The 18819-nt window shown below is 55.3% G+C and overlaps 1 protein-coding gene across 1 annotated transcript; it reads right to left on the reverse strand.

The window, feature by feature from the left end:
- Positions 1-6608: 6608 nt before the first annotated feature.
- Positions 6609-16717, reverse strand: ASB10 (ankyrin repeat and SOCS box containing 10). Its single transcript, XM_052638677.1, has 6 exons — positions 16332-16717; positions 15876-16143; positions 11786-12305; positions 7441-7554; positions 7004-7189; positions 6609-6850 (listed from the first exon to the last, which is right to left on the reverse strand). Exons 1-5 carry the CDS (start codon positions 16630-16632, stop codon positions 7004-7006), a joined length of 1389 nt encoding a protein of 462 aa, XP_052494637.1. The 5' UTR covers positions 16633-16717; the 3' UTR covers positions 6609-6850.
- Between the last annotated feature and the right edge of the window lie 2102 nt (positions 16718-18819).

Below are 18819 nucleotides of genomic sequence, written 5' to 3' on the forward strand. Positions count from 1 at the left end.
TGCCGCCTGCCCCCCGACGCCCCCTCCCGGGTCCCCCGGGCGGACCACGCGGCGGGCGCCCCCTCGGGCGGCGAGGCGCGGACGGCAGGGGGCGCGCTCCTCCGCGGTCCCGCGGCTCTGGATCGCTCATCTCGGTTGGGGGGGGGAATCCTTTTCGTCCTCGGGAGACCAGGTTCACCCTCGCCCCCGGCGGTATCCCTTGTCACAGGCTCCTCCTCACTCCCCCTCCGTCGCGGACTCCCCGGGTCCCTCACCCTGGCCTCCGTGAGCGATTTCCTCCAGTGCCCACACTGTACCAAGTACTCACCGTTCCTCTCGCCCTGCTCCCTCCATCTTTTCCATCTTTTCGTCCTTTTCCTCCCTCCCGCAGTCTCCTTTCCCGCCCTCTTTTCTATCCCAATTCCTATCTGATGGCTCCTGTTTCTCACTCCCTATCCCAATCCGCCTTATTCTATCTGCCCCCTCATTTCTTGCCTACATCGGTCTCTCTTGTCTGTCTGTCTGTCCGGGTTTCCCTCCCTCGCTCGCTCTCCCTCTCTTCCGCTATTAATTTTCCTGATTGGCTCCCCGACTCCCGCGCCGCTGATGAGCCCTATTCATTCCTGGGCCTGACACTCTCGACCTGCCCTGGCTGATTGCTGGGGGCTGGCCCCGGGAGCGCTGATGAGCCCCAAGGGTCAGCGGCGCTAATTATCCGCTAATTGCAGATGACTCTGCTCACCTCCCCCCTTCTCAGACACGGGAATGGCGCGCCTTTTACCCTCCCCCTCTTCCTCCAGATTTCCAGAAGTAGAGTCGTCACTCTAGAGGCGAAAGTCACCGGGCTCTGCTGCTGCATAGCAGCCTCAGGTCAGTGGGCAAGACAGACTTAAGTCAGGAAAGTCACCGGAAGAAAGTGACCGGAGCCTCAGGACGGAGAGCAACCCTGGCTAACTAAACGAAGGTCGTCTGCTAACTGTTATTCAGGTGGGGCCAGGGACAGCCAAGCAAGCTGAAATTCACAGTAACAGGAGCAGGCGAGTTTAGGAAGATGCGGTCTAATAGAGGAGTTATCTGGTTCCGGTGAGGAGGAAAACTCACACTGGAGTCTCGGCGTTTGGACAGAACGCAAGGCAGGTGGGAACTCTGGATCTCAGGGAACTTTATTCACATTGGGGGTGTCGTGTTGGCTCATGTTAGGCTGATGTATTCAAATCAGCACCCTGAAAGACACTGTCACCAAAGAGGGACAGAAGAGGGTGGGGCTTTCTTTCGTCACGCTTGACTGGCAGCGCATTAGAGAGGTCCAGGGAGAAGGGTGTGGTTTCCAGAGTCCTGATCCGTCTCAGGCTCTGTCTTGAAACTTTGTAGAGATCGAGTCTGGAGGGACATGTTGATATGGAGAAAGAAGAGGTGCCTTAACTCAAGTCTGCGAACACCAATCACCACTAAAGTACAAGGATAATCCTTGTCCATCCTCCTAACGGTATTCCGAACCCTTTGTAAAATTAGCCAAGTACTGCTTGGTACCCATGTGGAAGACCAGACTTTAAAAGTGTATTAAAAAGTGAGACGTCAGTACTTGGGGTGATGACTTTACAGTGTTGGGTAGATAACAGAGGCTTATTGACTTGAAAAATCACCAAGGAAACTTTTGGGCTACAATCACTGAAATTAAAGCTGTATGAGTATTAACACCACCAATAAAATATAGCATGATGGAAGAGCCATTTTTTTTTAAAGTAACTACATTCACCTTTTGCATACTTAAGAAAACCACCGAACACAAAATTCCAAAAGTTCAGAAGTATATATATTGAAATCTCCTCCCTGACTAACCCCCACCCCCAACTAGTTCCCCCAGTAAAGGGCCACTTTAATAAGTCTGTCACTTTTTGATGGGATGAAATGGATCATGTGTTGTCGAGGATTCAAGGTTAAAGACCCTCTGATCTTGAAGAGGTTAGATCATCTAGTTCAAGAACGCGCTGCCCAGAACTACACTCTGCAAAGTGGAATTCTCTGCTCAAGCTGTCACAGAGCGTAGAGGCTTAAAGCTTGTTGCCAACAAGTCCCAGTGGGCCACCAAGCCTGAAATAAGGCGCGTGAGACCTCCGGGCTTTGTATGGCTCTGGTGTGGTGTGTGTCTGTGAGATACTGTATTTGGTAATCCATTTCTATCCTCAATCTGTTCCCTTGCCATGCTGGGGTCATGAAGTGTGACTTCTGCACAGTCCTTGACATTCAGTAGCTGAATTAGAATAAAACCCTCACACACACAGTGGCAACTGAAGCAGCCCCTTTCCTTTTCCTGCCCCGTCGTGGACTGTGGAACTGAGGCTGCATGGTAAAGGGGAAAGAGCACTGGTTGGATAAATTAAAAAAAAAACCAAACACCTAAAGTTAAGTTTCTGTTCTGACTCCTCTCTGGGCCATGTGATCTTGGCACCCTTTTGACTTACCTTCTCCATCCATGAGCGACAGCAGTTAATATCTACTCTGAGTTTCTCAGGTGGCGCAGTGGTAAAGAACCCGCCTGCAATGCAAGAGACGCAGGAGAGGCGTGTTCAGTCCCTGGGTGGGGAAGACCCTCTAGAGGAGGAAATGGCAACCCACCCCAGTATTCTTGCCAGGATAATCCCACGGACAGAGGAACCTGGTGAGCTACAGTCCGAAGGGCCGAAAGAGTCAGACACGATTGGGCAACTGAGCATACACCCTGTCTTGTCAGAAAGCTCCTGCAACGGTCACGTGAATGTAAGGGAATACCCTTCAAAATGAGTTCTTCCTTCACTAACTGGACAAAGGGAAGCAGAGTTCTTCCTTCACTAACTGGACAAAGGGAAGCAGAGTGGTCGATTACGGACGTTCTTCCTGTCAGGGGCTCTCCAAACACAGTTTCTAACTCTCCCATCAGTACCAAGGACAGAAGCTGTCACTCTCAAACCTGAAGGGAGCCGCCTTCTTTCTTTACTGAGAAGAAAACTCTCTGGTTCTCCTACTGAATCTCTGGACAGGCCCGTATAGGTAAGCAGCTCCCCTCATCGTCTAAAATGGAATGCTAAAAACGCTTCTTTGGCTGCCCATGTGCTGACTTGTCCCATCTGACTACTCACCAGTTGGCCAAATTCTCTACGGAAGAATTTTATTTTGAATCTACCCTCTCTGTGTGTGCCTGTGTCGACCTCCTCATCTGGCCACCCGTTCACGGACTGGGAACCAGCACCCAGGAAAAAAAAAAAAACAACGAAGTACTCTTTTAAGTCAAATCTAAATACACCTTCGCCTCCCTCATCGGGCGAGTGTCCACTGACGGTGGGGAGCTTCGGGCTCTGTCCGCGGGTACCCTCTGGTGGCAGCAGCGCGCAACTGCGTCACCGCGAAAGAGGCGCGGAGTGCTGCAGCGCCCCCTGGCGTTAGTCCGGGAGACGCGCGGAGAGCAAAGGAACCGCACCAGGTGAGCGGTCCGAGGGCCGGCGCGCTGGGCGCTGCAGGGGCCTTCACTGTGAGTGCACTGGTTGGGGCGGGAGGGGCGGGGGACGGTTGTACCCGAGGGTCTTAAAGCCTAGCATACACACGTGTAGTTTCATGTATGTTGGCTGTATCCAGGTACTTGAACTCTGCATATCGTTGGGTTAAATGTGTGCCGATTGTGTGCCGCGCACGTGATACACGCGAGTAGGTTGGTGGTGGGGAGGTCCGCGCTCCAGTGCAGGGCGGAGTCCTCACGGAGGCGTGAAATTGGTTTGGAGCAAACACATTACGGAAAGCAATTACCGGGGAGAGGTTCTGGGCCCGCGGGACCCGCAGCCAGGCGGCTGAGGAGGAAGCTCCCTGGCTTGCAAGAAGTGTCTGGATGTCTAACCCCAGAAAGGACCTTCCTAACACCGCCCTGCTAAGGGGAGAAGGCGCGAAACTGGCCAGCAGCCTCCTGTAGTGACCACTCCACATCGCCTTTCTTCCCTTATGCCCTACGTTCTTAAAAGGCCTCCTGCATGAACCAGTGCTCTCCAGATACAGCCAGAAGTCCTCCGCCTTTCTTACCACTTTTGGGGAGGCCCTCCCATTTCTGCGAAGTCCTCCCAGGACCCCCTGCTGCTCCTGCTCGCCTTCCTCCTTCAGGCCCTCAAATCCTGCTCCCACAAGCCTTTTGCATTCACTACCTTGCCCTTTGTATCTGAACTCGATATTCACACACTGGTTTCTCAGACTAGATGGAAAATTCTCAGACTAGGGTGGGAGCAGGTCTCATTCACAGCCCTGTATCTAGTGCCTAAAACCTGGGACTCAGGAAGCACAAAATGAATGACGTGGATGCAGATGAACTAGAATTGCCATCAAAATGCATAAACAGGACTTTCTCAGAAAAGTCGTCCCCTTGAGAGTTAAGATTCTCTTGGGACAGTGCTTTAAATATTTTTCACATGCAAACACATGCATTCACCCCTGTTTATATCCCTAGGCCTGTCCTCATCCTTGGATTCCAAATTCATAGATTTAAATGACCATGTCACACAGCTTCTTTGCTATCTGTAATAGGCAGTTCAAACTTAACATCTCCCAAACAGACTTTCTGACTCCCCCGCCATCTGCCCCTTTCTTATCTTCCCCACCTTAGCAAATTAGTCCCACCCTCCATCCAGTGTTGCTCTGCCCAAGAAAAGGGTGGAGGACTCATCCTGGACTACGTTTTCCTTAAGCCTTCCATTTCTACTCCATCAGCAAGTTCCATGGAGTCTCCAGAAAGGATCCCAAGTCTCACCCAGTGCTTTTCCATCTCTGCCAGGGCTCCTGAAATAGCCTCTGAACTGGTCTCTCACCCTTCCTCCCTACGTCTCCCCTAGCCCAAGCCTCTCAGCAGCCAGAGCCATCTTTCAAAATCCACATCAGTCCATGTCACTTCCCTGTCTCCCTCACTCCACTCACGTGGCTGGCTCCTCCTTGTCACTCAGGCCTCAGGTTAAACGTCACCTACTCAAAGAGGAGGTCCATGTCACCTGCGCTCAGCGGCTGATCTGCTCTTGGACAATCACCAGTGAAACCCTCTGAGGAGGTCTTATCACCCTGGGAGTTTCCCGTCTGTTTGCTCAGTGTCTCTGTCACCATTGGAGTGAACTTTCCAGTGGGGATGGGGGAGCCAGGCCTTTGTGTGGCCGGTGTCCTGCCCACGGGAGGCCCTCAAACCCCTGCTGAACCAATGAATGGAATAAGGGGCATTCTGCCCTGGTCCCGCGCTGGGATAAGACGGGGCTCCCCAGGACGGGGGCGGAGGAGGCCCCAAGCCGTGAGCGGAACCCGAGCCTGCCCCAAACCGCTTCCTAATTTCTTCGCCTGCGCCCATTTCCCCTGGGAGGGGGCCCTGCGGGGTCTGGCCGGGTCGGGACCGTGTACAGCCTAGGGGCCAGGCCTCAGTCAGCCCCCGCCCCGACCGCTCGTGGGCCTGGGCCCCAGGCGCGGCCCTTCCCGTCCGGCTGTCCCCGCGCCCTACAGCTGGAAGCCCACGCGGGCCGGTCAGCCCAAGGTCCCTGAGGCCGGGTGGGAATCAGCGCCCGCTCACCTCCGCGATCTCGAAGTCGTCTAGGACTTCGCGCCGTCTGTGCCCCTCAGGCCACGCCCCTCAGGCCACGCCCCCTCCGCCTCTCACCCTCTTGGCCCCTCACCTTGCTGCCTTGCTTCTAGCGACTGGTGGGAAAAGTTGCGAACTTCGGCGCGTGCGCACTCCGGGCCGCTAGGAAATCTGTCCGGCGACCCTTGACGTCACGGGTCACCGTGCACTGGATTGGCTGCCCGGTGGCTCCGAGCAAGGCCACCTCCCTCCTGTGGTCTCAGACGGGCTCCTGGCTGTTGGGACTGCCTGTAAATTCTTTAATTCCTGGGCCTGCAAAGACCCTCAGGGACCCTCTCCTTCTCTCTTGTTTGACAGATGCAAAAGCTTGCGTCCAGAGCAGGAAAGAGACGTCTGTTTCGCAAGTTAATGGCAAAGCTGGGACTAGAACCCAGAGGTGTTACGTCTCAGCTCAGCTCCCGGACCCAGGTGTACATCCGACCTACGGGACAGGCAGCAGGCAGAGTTGTTTCGGCTTTTCTAAACCTGAGTCTTTCACTCTCACCTGGTCCAGGGTTACGCCAAGCTGGCTGCCCTGTGCATCCACCTCCGGTTGTCTTCCTGCCCTCACTTCGCTGCCCAAGCCTGGGGCTGCCTGTACCGCCCTGCCCCACGGTCTGGCCGGCCTCATTCCACAGCCTCATTTTCCTTACCCAAGCCTCTCTGCTCCCCCGTCCTCCCACTGGCTCTCTTTCAGGCCTTTTCTGCACTATCTCACCTGATGACTATTCCCCCTCATCGTGGCCAGAGGGCCAGGTCTGCCTGGGATCCCTCAGTAGCTGGTGGAGGCCAAAGGAGGCAGGTGATAGAGCTGGCACCGTGGGGGAGATCCAGGGGACCCCATAAATCTGCCCGTCTGGAGTCCCCATGAGCCAGCCAGCTTAGAGGAGGGGCTATTGCAGACAGCATCCAATAACACAGGCCTGCATATTTTTAATGTGAGCACAGGGTTTGGACAGTCTGGAGGGGGCCTCGGGAGAACCACCAACACCCCCCCCCCCCCCCCCGCCCCAGGAGAGTATATATCATTTGCCATGAGTCCTAGCTCTCTTGCCAACAGATGTCACTTGGCCACCTGGTCTGTCTGCCTCTCCTGGGGAGGATGACAGCACTCCTCCCCGTGGAGTTGGGCCTCCTGCTGAGACGGCCACCTAGGCCTGAATCCGTTCAGCTCAGTCCCGAGTCCCAGGCGCTGTGAGCAGTGGGCTGGCATCCCCTAGGGTCTGGGGCATCTGCTTTCAGACTCTCTCAAAAGGCAGTGGACATCTGGAAGGAGAGGGGTGGGTTCAGAGAGGTCCAGTGGTCTGGGGAGCTATGTCTAGGGCCCTGCCCCCATGTTTATCTTGCCTCAGACCCATTTCCGCCCCGCCCTCCCCCAGCCCCCAACGACTGGGGCGGTCCACAGAGCCTCAGGCTCACCTAGTAGAGCACATCCTCGAAATCCAGCTGCAGGTAGCGGAGCAGGCGGGGTGGCAGGGGCAGGCGGGGCAGGGCCTGGGGCAGGCAGGCTGCCAGGTGGGCACGGAGCGCACAGCGGCTCAGATGCTGCAGGGATCTGGGCTGCCTCACCAGGGCGAAGAGGGAGGAGTAGAAACGATGGTGCTTCTGGGGGCAGAACGAGGGGCTCAGAGGGAGCCCTAGGCAGGGGGCACCTGCTTCTAAAGTGGGGTGGGGCAGGGGGAGTCTCCAGGAGCCTCTTAGAAGTCAGGAGCATTTCAGGTATTCACTCTGAGTTTTCTTTTCCTTAGTAACTTCTGTGGGGGCAGAATGGGGGGACCCACAGGGCTTCCTTTTAGGAGCTGGACGTCTCTTGGGGCAGGCTGGATGACTGTGTGTTCAGGGTCCGAGAATCTGACCTGCAGAGTTTCAGGAGGCACCAGGCCCACGGCGTCCTCAGGAAGCTTCACGACACTGTAGGTGTTCATCAGGACCTCAATGGTCCGCGGGGACGTGCACCAGCGCTCCAGCACCTGCAGGGGGCAGAGCTGCGTCAGTGCTCCAGGGGTTACCACACGCGGCTGGTCCCTGGCAGAACAGGCCCGGTGATGAGACAGCCAAGAAACAGCTACTATGTCCCCCAAGAGATATGCTGACATCCTGACCCCAGTACCTAGAAATGTGACCTACGTAGAAATAGAGTCTTTGCAGATGTAATCAAGGTAAAAATGAGGTCATTGGGGTGGGTCCTAATCCAATATGACTGCTGTCTTCATAAGAGAAAACGGGCACACAAGGAGAATGTCATGTGATGATGGAGGCAGAGATCGGAGTGATGTGCCCACAAGCCACGGCACGCCAAGGATTGCGGACAACCACCTGACGTGCGGAGGCAGGCCTGGCACAGATTCTCCTTCTGAGCTTCTGGAAGGAGCCAGCCCTACCTACACTTGGGTTTTTCGAATGTCCAGCCTCCAGAACTGAAAGGGAATACATCTCTACTGTTTTAAGCCTCCCAGTTTGCAGTACTTTGTTATGGCTATGACAGGAAACCAATACAACAGTTACCATTTCTACTCTGCGTAATTTATGCCAGATATTTTCTTAGCACTTTACGTGTGTTGACAATTCTCAGCCCTGCAGGTATGGACTATTGCTGTCCCCATTTTACAGACAAGGGAAGCTGAGGCTCAGAGAAGTAACTTGCCCAAGCTGTGGTTGCAGCCATCCAAGCCCGGTGGTGTACTCTTTGCCCTCAACTACCACCTCATCCTGCTCTCCTGTCTGCCTCTACAAGGCTCTGTGCTGCATCTTCCTGGGTGGGAAAGGGGTCCCTGACCTGAGGCTGGAGCTCCTGAGCAGACAGAAAGATCAATCACGTATAAGGCAGAACCCGCTGGTGCCAGGGGAGGGATGGAGACGGGGCAGGAGTGCTGGGTGGTCCAGGAGGGATTCACAGAGAGGCAAGCTTGGGCTGTAAAGGCGAGGAGAGCATTTAAGAAGGAAAAAGGCCAGCAGACACCTGACGTGGGAGTGTGCCTAGGATCAAGCTGCAGCCAGATTCATTCTTTCATTCTTCCTTTAACAAATATTTACTGAGGGTTACTCTGGGCCAGCACTGGAGGACCCAGCCCTGAGGAGGAGCTTCTCTTTCTGAAGGAAAACGCGGGATTTCCCAGCGTTTAAGAATCCACCTTACAATGCAGGGGACACGGGTTTGCTCCCTGGTCAGGGAAGTAAGATCCCACATACTGCAGGGCAACTAAGCACGCGTGCTCCAAGAACACATGTGCCTCAGTGAGAGAGCCCATGCACTGCAATGACTGAGCCGGCACGCACAACTAGAGAATGCATGCCCCGTGACAAAAGATCCCACCTGATGCAATGAAGCTCTCGCATGCCACAGACCCGACACAGTCAAATAAAAAAATATCAAAGCAGAAAAGAAGGAGCACACAACACATTAATAGCCACTTACGTATTCGCCGCTACAAAGGAAATAGGCTCAGGGGCTAAGTGCGGTCAGGAGGGCACGGTCCTAGATGGGTGGTCAAGAAAGGCCTGTCTGAGGAGGTGGCCTGTGCTGTGAGGGGCGAGCCATGCTGGGAGGCAGCTTGTGCTGGGCCACTGTCCCCATGGTCAGAAAGACAGCCGTGCACAGCCCGGACATACCCAGGAACCGTCATCTGCTCCATGCCTGCACGTGATGCATGTAAGCCGAATCGTGCTTCAGCCACTCTGGCTCTTGGTGTTTTTCAGGCAGTGGCCCTGGACCTTTCATAACAGCTGAGGACAGCTGAGAGCGGTCTCTCAGGCAGCGTTCCTGAATGTAAGCTGCACACACTTGCATGTAACACTAGGGTCTCTAACTCCCCTGCCTGCGAGGAAAGGAGAGCTTTCTGCCTGGCGGGCTGGGAGTGCTGCACGTGCCGGATGCTCTGGGCGGTGGGAGCAGCTGGAAGGCCTTGTCCAGGGAGGAAGCATCTCATGCACCGCAGGCCCTCTGCTTCTGTCCCTGCATCTGGGCAGTGCTTACCGGAACTGCCCCAGTTCGTTTGCCTGGAGCAGACCTCTTGGTCTCACTCCTCCTTAGAGCTTCGGGCTGGCTGTGTGTAACTTTCCTGTCCTTACCTGCTGCTGCTGCCTGCCGTTTATGCCAGTCTCTCTGCCCTTCCCAGGCCACTCTGGGAGTTCTGCCTCTGCCCTCCGCCTGGAATACCTGTATCGTCCTCCTCCATCTCTCCAAGCCCTGCCCATCCCAGGTCCCACCTCCTCCAGGAAGCCTCGGTGGCTATTCTAACCTGCAGTACTCCATCCCTTGTCTAAAGATTCCCTACACTGGGATCATGCCCAATAGCTTCCCAAGTGCTTTCATCTACATTGTTTAACTTTAGAACAACACTGGCTAACTGACGAGGAGCAGTATCTCGAGGTTAGGCCTTGTCCAAAGGGCTTGATGTATGTGACTCATCTGTTCTCACACTAACCCATGAAGCAGGCACACTGTTACATCCCTATTGTAAAGATAAGATGAGGAAAACAGAGAACTGGAGAGACTGAAGCAACTTGCTGATGGTCACACAGGTAGTGTCCTTGGCTCCAGAGCCTGTGTTCTCAGTTGCCATCTACCTCACGGGGTTGTTGGGAGGACTGAAGAAATCCATGCATCTAAGGTAACACACCTTAGAACAGGTCTGGAGTGTGGTCAGGGCTGTGTTTGTTTCTACTGTTCCCACTAAGTTTAGGTCAAGACTGTATCACACGCAAGGAACATGGGTTCAAAGAATCCCAGGACTTGCCTAGAGTCACATGAACAAACATCACAGCCAGACCCTGGCTCCAGTCTGAACACTCAGACCAGTATGGTGGCTTCTGCAGGACTGGCTGGGGGCTGACAGTGGTCACCGGTGGGCCAGGGAGAAGCTCTGTGCTGGAGGACAGGCACCCCAGCCAATCCCAGAGCAGCTGCAGGTTGTGGGAGATGAATGCCAACTGTTTGATCACCTGGGATGCTGTGGAACCCAGATGAAGGGACGCAGGGGGCACTTTGCTGTGTCGGCTTGTCCCCAGGGCAGTGAGAACAGAACAGGGCTGCAGGGGTAGGCAGTGGTGTCCCAGAATATCCGTTCGCTGCTCTGCCTTCTCTTCCCACCCCCTCCCCAAAGGGGAATCATTAGCTGTCAGAGCCACTGTCAGATTACCGGGAATTGCTCCTCTCCTAATTATCTGGTGTTAATAGGAGATTAATTAGTGTTAATTGTTGATTTTCTTGTATTTTCCCAAAGGGGAGACCAATCTGCCGAACTCTCGGGCTGTTTAATTATTTGGCCTTGCTTAGGAATCTACACAGATGCTTCTAGGTTTATGAGTGAAGGGGAGAGGTGAGGATAGCAGGGGAGCATCCAGAACTGGGCGGGGCTGGATGATTCAAGCCCAGAGGCAGGGCGAGGAACCTGCACGTAGCCTGCTGCCCTATACCCATCCTGACCAAGCCCCTATGAGAACCAGGGTCCCCACCCCGAGGTCCAACATCCTCCGAAATATTATATAGCCTTTTCTAGACACAGCACAGCATGGACAGGGTCCCCCTGCCAGGGCATTGGTAGCACATATCTCAGCCTGAACCCGCCTCGGGGATATTAATATTAAATATAAGGCAGAGATTGGAAATTGACAGTGAGTGTGTTTTCTTTGGCGCCAGCATAACAGCTGCGGGTGTCCCTGGTGCATGTTTTGCTAAGCTCTCTCGTCCATCTGCAGATGGTCAGGAGGCCTTGAAGCTCAAGACCAGGCTTATCACTCTGCCCCGGGCCAGTGTCTCCTGTGACTGGAGCTTCTCTCTGAACGAGTCCCACTGTCAGCGGGAGCTTCCTAAACGCTTCATTCATCCGCTCTCTCCTCTGGGGGAAGAAACTAGCCCTTTTGGCCCCCATCAGACCTGACTCCTCCTGTCTTTTCAGACCCTTTAGAGTCCGGCCCCGCAGCCCTCGGTTCACATTCATCACCCACTCACGTATACACACACGCACATGCAAACACGTGTACATGCACGGCAGGCAGTGGATATGCATGTGCGCAGGCGCACGAGCAAACCCTCCCCACCTCCTGCTGGTGTGCGGTTTGCGCCCTGCTGGGCTGGGCTGAAAGACAAAGTACTGACCCCGGTCTGGAGCTGCCTACGTCCAGAGCAACCTGGCGCACTGACCGGGTCTCCCCACACCCCCACCCCGCTCTCGCGGCCCTCCTTCCGACCCCAGCCGGTACCTTGGGGAGAGCTCCTGGCCACACGCGGACAGCCCCGTGGTTGAGCAGCGCGCGCACCGTGCGCTCCGGGCTCTGGGCCAGGGCCGCGGCGGGGCCCTGCAGCGCGCAGTGCAGGGCCGTGTGTCCCCCGTAGTCCATGGCGTTGGCGCCGACGCCGCGGGCCAGGAGCAGCTCCACGACGTCCGCGTGGCCGCGGCGACAGGCCAAGTGCAGGGGCCGTTGCCTGTCCTGGTCGGCGGCGTCGGCGTCGGCCCCGGCGGAGAGGAGCAGGCGGCACACCTGGAGACAGCGGGCCGTGGTGGCCTCGGCGTCGGCGGGGGACATGCAGCGGGCGTCACAGGCAGCCAGCAGCGGGGTCCAGCCTTCGGCATCGCGGGCATCGGGGCAGGCCCCGCGTCTCAGGAGGAGGTCCGCCAGCTCCACGTGGCCCAGCCGGGCGGCCACATGCAGAGGGGTCTCCTCTTCCTCCTCCGACCGACCATCCACTTTTGCCCCAAACCTCAGGAGCAGATCAGCGCACCTAGTAAGGGCAAGACAGCCGTGGGGGAGGAAGACTGGCATGGAGACCTTCACCCCTGCATGATTGCTAGTGTGAGCAAAGCAAACCCTGGGGCACCCTTGGGTGGCCCTGGTACTGTCTGCCCATCCCCTTCCAGCCTGCCTGGCACTAAGATCCTGGCAACATTCTGCAGCATCTCCAGTGCCCTCTGTCAAGCCCCGTGCTCTCGGCAGGAGAAGTGCCCTAAACCCTGGATGGGAGCAAAGGCACCAGCAGCCCTTGCTCAGTTAGGACAGGCACCTTCTGTGGGCACCACGTGCCCTGACTTGGTTCATTCCCAGGGCGGGTTCAAATGAGGACACTGAGGCCGTGAGGGTGGAGGGTCTCGGTGGGTTCACACAGCCAGTGAGGGAAGAGTTGGCATTCCAGTCCAGGGGCACCAGGATGGTTGCAGGGCTCTGCATGCTGGAACTGGAGTGGGGAGGGGCCTGAAAGTGGGCACACACGGAAATTGGGGTGGTGGGAGAAAGATCAACAAAACCAAAATTCGCCAGCCAGATTTGCAGCAAAACAGTCCTCTTAGAAGACTGTGTATTACTATTACTACAAGGACCTGTGCCCCAGAATTCAAGGCTAAGGGAACTCAGTCTCTTTGAGCTCCAGCAGAGCTGTAGAAAGGGGATAATTGCTAATACCTAGACTCAAGAGGTTGTTGTGAGTGGCATATGAGACAATGCCTGAAAAACTATCAGCTAAGAGTTCAAAACAGCAATGGGCAGCGGAAGTGGGTGATATAGATGGTGATGGATTGTGGGGCTTATTATATGATCCTGTCCACCTTTCTACAGGTTTGAAATTCTCCATAATAATTAAAAAATATTTACTTATTGATTTATTTATTGGCTGAACTGGATCTTAGTTGTTGCATGCAGGATCTTTAAGTTGCACTATGCAAACTCTTAGTTATGGCACATAGGATTCCTTGACCAGGGATCAAACCCGGGCCCTCCACATTGGGAGCACAGAGTCTTAGCCACCGGATCACCAGGAAAGTCCCTCCATAATAATTTTAAAAATATGTACTTAATCAAGGGGCTTCCCTGGTGGTTCAGATGGTAAAGAATCTGCCTGCAATGTAGGGGACCAGGGTTTGAGCCATGGGTCAGGAAGATCTGCTAGAGAAGGGAATGGCTCCCCACTCCAGTATTCTTGCCTGGAGAATTCCATGGGCAGAGCGACTAACACTTTCCCTTTATTTTTTTGTTTAAAAGGGACGATTATCACCAAGTGTGATCTCAGGGAGCTGGGCTGGAACACAGGGACTTCACAGAATGGCATTGTCTGATTCTGCGGCCACCAAGCACTTACTGGATGGCTAATCCTGACTGAGATGTGCTGTAAGTGCAAAGTACACACCAATTTTGAAGACTTGGTACAAAAAAAGAATGTAAAACATCTCATATGTTCTTTTTATATTGGTTCCATGTTGAAATGATAACATTGTGAATACATTGTGTTAATTAAAATATATTATTAAAATTAATTTCACTTGATTCACAGATACTTATATGCTCATGTTCATGGCAGCATTATTTACAATAGCCAAAACATGGAAGCAGCCTACATGGTGCTTCCTACATGATGCAACCTACATGGTGACTACAAGCAGTCTTCAATAGATGACTGGATAAATAAAATGTGACATATTCCATAGACTATTATTCAAGCCTTTAAAAGGCACAGAAATTCTGTTACCTGCTACAACCTGGATGCATCTGAGGACATTATGCTAAATGAAATAAGCCAGTCACAACAGGACAGATACTGTATTATTCCACTCAATAGAGGTGCAGAGACCATTCCAATTCATAGAGTCCAAAAGTAGAGGGTAGTTGCCAGGGGCTCGGGGGAGGGGTAGGGATTATTGTTCAAAGGATACAGAATTTCAGTCTTGCAAGATTTAAAAGGTTCAGGGGTTAGATGGTCCTGCTGGTTGCACAACTGTGTGAATGTACTTAGTGCTACTGAACTGGACACTGAGTAACAGTTAAGATAGTAAATTTTATGTTACATGTAATTTACCACTATTTAAAAATGAATTTCACCTGTTTCTTTTTCATATCAATTAAAAGACACTTGCTCCTTGAAAGCAAAGCTGTGATAAACCTAGACAGCGTATTAAAAAGCAGAGACATCACTTTACCGACAAAGGGCCATATAGTCAGATCTATGGTTTTTCCAGCAGTCATGTACTGATGTGAGAGTTGGACCATAAAGAAGGCTGAGCTCCAGAGAATTGATTCTTTCGAACTGTGGTGCTGTTGAGAGTCCCTTGGATTGCAGGAAGATCAAACCAGTCAACTCTAAAGGAAATCAACCCTGAATATTTACTGGAAGGACCGATGCTGAAGCTGAAGCTCCAATACCTTGGCCACCTGATGTGAAGAGCTGACTCATTGGAAAAGACCCTGATGCTGGGAAAGATTGAAGGCAGGAGGAGAAGGGGACAATAGAGGATGAGATGGTTGGATGGCATCACTGACTCAATGGACATGAGTCTGAGCAAGATCTGGGAGATAGTGGAAGACAGGGAAGCCTGGCGTGCTGCCGTCCGTGCAGTCGCAAAGGCACTACTTTGCGACTAAATAACAGCAACAGAAAATTTTAAAATACATATGTGACCCATGGTATATTTCTATTGGACCATGCTGTCATACATACATCTTCAAACATAATAGAGTGACTCAATAGAATCCTCTGCAGGCCAACAAAGTTAACAGGAGGGAGAAGGCCCGAAAAGGGGAGCCCAAGGATCAAAAATTGGGGGCCATCCAGGGACAAGATGTGAAAATTGGCAGGTGTATAGTCAGTAGAGAGAAGACCTCCGTTGTATGTACAGTTAGTACACAGATTTGCCAAGTTTCCCTTTGCTGGGATTCTAGACTCATCAAAAAATTGTGAGAACTTACTCTCTAAGGCCCCCGATACATAGGGCATAATTATTTGGGTCACTGTAAATGAATATCCCCTACAGTTATAATACAGGGTCACATATGTGTATAGCCATCTGTTTCTTGTGAGTTTGGTTAGTTGGGTTCAGTCCCTGAGCCTACTGATCTGAGGGTGCCTGCCAACATGGAAATGCTGGACCTGCCAAGTTGCAAACCAGACCCTGCCCTCAAGGACAACCACAGGCTCCAACTGAGGGTCTTCTCTCCTCTACAGCCTGTCTGGATGACTGGACAGTCAGTTCCCCAAGGGCAGGATTGGGCCTTAGTTACAGGGCCGTGTGTTGTACTTCTTAGCACAGTGCCTGGGATGTAGGGTAAGCTCAGAAAAATGAAAACCTTAACCACCTCCGCATAACAGGTCCACAACTTCCCCAATCCAGGCCATGTATCCAGGCCCTGCCACAGCCCTCTGTCCACACTGGGAAGCAGAAACCGTTCCAAACACAGGCCATCCTAAAGGCCACTCCGACCAGCTCACCAGACCTGCCAGGCCCAGACAGGCTCCCTCACCCTCCCTGCGGCTGTCTCTGCCTCTCCCTTAAAGAGGGGAGCAGGGTGGTTGGGGTGAGGGGTCACTCACTCGAGGCTGCCAGCCCCCCCGCAGAGGTGCAAGGGGCGCCTCCCATCCTGGTCAGGGATGTTGGGGTCGGCTCCCGCCACCAGCAGCACATGGACGCAGGCAGCATGGCCCGCGGCACAGGCCTCGTGCAGGGCAGTCCGGCCCCCAGGGGCACTGTCGGGCCTCGCCCGCCGCCTCAGCAGCAGCCGCAGGATTTCCACGTGGCCCCGGCTGGCCGCCACGTGCAGGGGGGTGGTCAGCTCCTCTTCGTAGGTCAGCGACCAGAGTCCTAGGGAGAGATGGGGACACAGGACCTCAGAGCCTGGGTGGAGGTAAACAGCTGCCAGGCAATGGGGGGTGGGGGTGAGAGGTGGGCAGAGGCTGGGAAGCCGGAGCCCAGGGCTCCTTCCCAGGCTTCCCTCCCACCCACCCCTCGCTCAGAGCTCCAACTCCCTCCCCCATTACCCTGGCCCATACTCAGAGCGCGGATGTTGAAGCGGAAATCTCTCCATCGCTCTGGGTCGCTGGTATCAAAGATGGAATCCGGAGCCAGGCCGTTGCTGGAGTCGGCCAGGATGCGGGAGACGGAGCCCACGTCCCCGGCCAGCACTGCCCGCCAGAAGGCCAGGGCAGGTCCCGAGGCCGTGCGGGTGACAATGGGTCCTGGGCCAGACTCCGGGGAACCTCCGCGGGGCTTCTCCACCAGCCTGGCACAGAGGGCGTGTCTGTCACCAGGGGGCTCGCCCTGCCCCCTGCACTCTTCTGGGGACCAGCTCATGAGGGCAGGCTGTGAGCGTGCGGGGATGTTGGCGGAGGGGAGGCGGGGGCCCAAGAGGAGGAGGAGGGGGACGGGCCAGCGTCTCTGGGTCCTCAGCGTCTCTGAGCCTGAGCTGGCCACTCACTGGGCTTCAGCAGGAGCTATTCTGGGCTCCGCATGACTTGCCTCCTGGGCCAAGGTTTAGGCAAGCCTTGGGCTGGAAGGGAAACAGCCCTGGGGCCCGCTCCTTATCCTCAAGTGCTGGCTGCCACCGCGCCCGGACCCCCTGCCTTCAGCCCTATCCGGGGCCCCTCACCCCTCTGGTGGCTGCTCCAGCGAGGCTCCGCCGCCCGGCTCTCCAGCAGCAGGTCGGCCGTGCTATGCGGGGGGAACAGCTCCTGCAGTCGCGCCAGGTCTCCCGTGTACAGGGCGTTCTGCAGTGCCATGTCCGGGCACAGAAGCGGTGGGGGCCCAGGGCGCTCCCGGGCCGCGTGGGACCAGGCCCCCCAGACCCGGCCGGCTGGGGCCGAGGGGAGGCACCCCAGACGGTGTCCCCGCTGGGGAGGGGAGCTCCTGTTCCCAGGCATGGCCACTTTCAGGGCGAGAGAAGGACCCTGGGTGATGCTGCTGGCGGTCGGGGCAGGTGGGTGCTGGGCTGAAGCCAGGCTCAGGCCCTGGGGGGTTGGGGGGGTGGGAGAGGCAGGGAGCACACAGAGGCCACGCCATAAATAGCCCATCCATAGGCCATAAATAGCCTGGACATCCCAGCCTTGCCAAGGAAGGCGGCCTCAGGCTGGGGAATTAGGGAGGAGCCTGGAGGAGGGGGTCAGGGCGCGGAGCTCAGAGCTTCCCCCCGCAGAGCTGGACAGGTGGCAGGGCTGAAGGGACCACCCAGATGTGAAGTCCAACCTGCAATTTCCTGGGTGAAGGGAAAGGGAGCCCCAGAGGGGGGTGATGTGGCCAAGGTGTGACGTTGTGTTGCAGGCGTTGGGGTGGGGGTTGATCCCAAGCTGCCATCTCTCAGCCTTTCTCATCTGTCCTGTGCTTGATGGCGCCGGCCTCCAGAAGTCCAGACTCTGACCGCAGAGGTAGGGCGAGAGGGGACCCCGCCTTCCAAGTGTCACCAACTATCCCCGTACCTTCCCGCTCCCAAACGCAAGCTAGGGGTCTCCAGCAAACAGCAGAGAACACCTCCCCTCTGTGAGAAATCCCCTCCATGGGTGCTCTGTGCTGGGGACAGAGGGCTCAGCCCGCAGGCAGCCCAGCTTGGCGCTGACCCCCATCTCTCTGGGTGACCCCAGGGGTCTCCCATGCCATCGCTACCTGGCAATCAAGGAGGAAGTACTCTGTCCATTGGGGGTACCTTAGGATAAAGAGAGCACTTCCCCAGGGGAGATGAAAAGGGGAGAAGGGAGAAAGGAAACTCGAAACCAGCCCCCGGGGGGACCCCTGCCCAGCACGGGACCCTCTCGGGCCAGTCCAGCTGTCTCCTCTCCCTTGGCCCTCAAGATACGGGCCACACGCTTTGACCTTTATTCAAATGATCCTTACACAGCTTTTTTGGCGATCACCCTGGGGCTCCCAGAGCTCGGTGGCACGGTTATCCCGAGCTCCCTAGGGTCCCCCTTGAAGCCCGCGGGCGGCCTTCCACCAAGGGCAGGAGGCCGTGTCCCTTTCATCCCCCACCTCCGCCACCGAGGGTCATAGGAAGGAGTGCTGAGCTCCGGCAGGTGGGAACGGGAGGGGTGGCGTTCAGAGGAACGGTGAGACCCCTCAGCGAAGATGATGGGTCTGCCCACAGCCCACACCCTGCCCACGGGGGCCTGCCTTTCCCTACCGCCTTTTCCCCTAGAACCGTCTCCCCTTGCCCCTACTCCGATCCACTGCTGCCCCAGAGACGCTCTTGTAGAAATAAACCCTAGAATAGAAGGGACCTTGGAGATCCAACCTCTTCTCACTTCACTGAAGAAGGCAAGTGAGGCCCAGAGACAGGAAAGGACCATGCGAGACCACTCAGGTTACAGCCAGGGTCCGCTGGTCCCACGCTCCAGCTTTTGTTTTTTCTTCTATACTTACTGTAGACCTTTTTCTCCTCCTTCTCCTGTTTTTCTCCCTTAAACACCTCTGACCTCCCAGATGGCACTAGTACTAAAGAGCTCGCCTGCCAGCGCGGGAGACAGGAGAGACGCAGGCTCAATCCCTGGGTCA

The sequence above is a fragment of the Budorcas taxicolor genome, chromosome 4 (assembly GCF_023091745.1).
Source record: "Budorcas taxicolor isolate Tak-1 chromosome 4, Takin1.1, whole genome shotgun sequence".
Taxonomy (NCBI): Eukaryota; Metazoa; Chordata; class Mammalia; order Artiodactyla; family Bovidae; genus Budorcas; species Budorcas taxicolor.

What these genes read in the sequence shown, in the direction of transcription:
- ASB10 (XM_052638677.1), bottom strand. Translation starts at nt 16,632, where the DNA reads ATGAGCTGGTCCCCAGAAGAGTGCAGGGGGCAGGGCGAGCCCCCTGGT. An exon ending in GGGGGGGCTGGCAGCCTCGA is followed by an intron (nt 12,306 to 15,875) that starts GTGAGTGACCCC and finishes TGCCCTTACTAG; the next exon opens with GTGCGCTGATCTGCTCCTGA. An exon ending in TGCCTCCTGAAACTCTGCAG is followed by an intron (nt 7,190 to 7,440) that starts GTCAGATTCTCG and finishes TTCTGCCCCCAG; the next exon opens with AAGCACCATCGTTTCTACTC.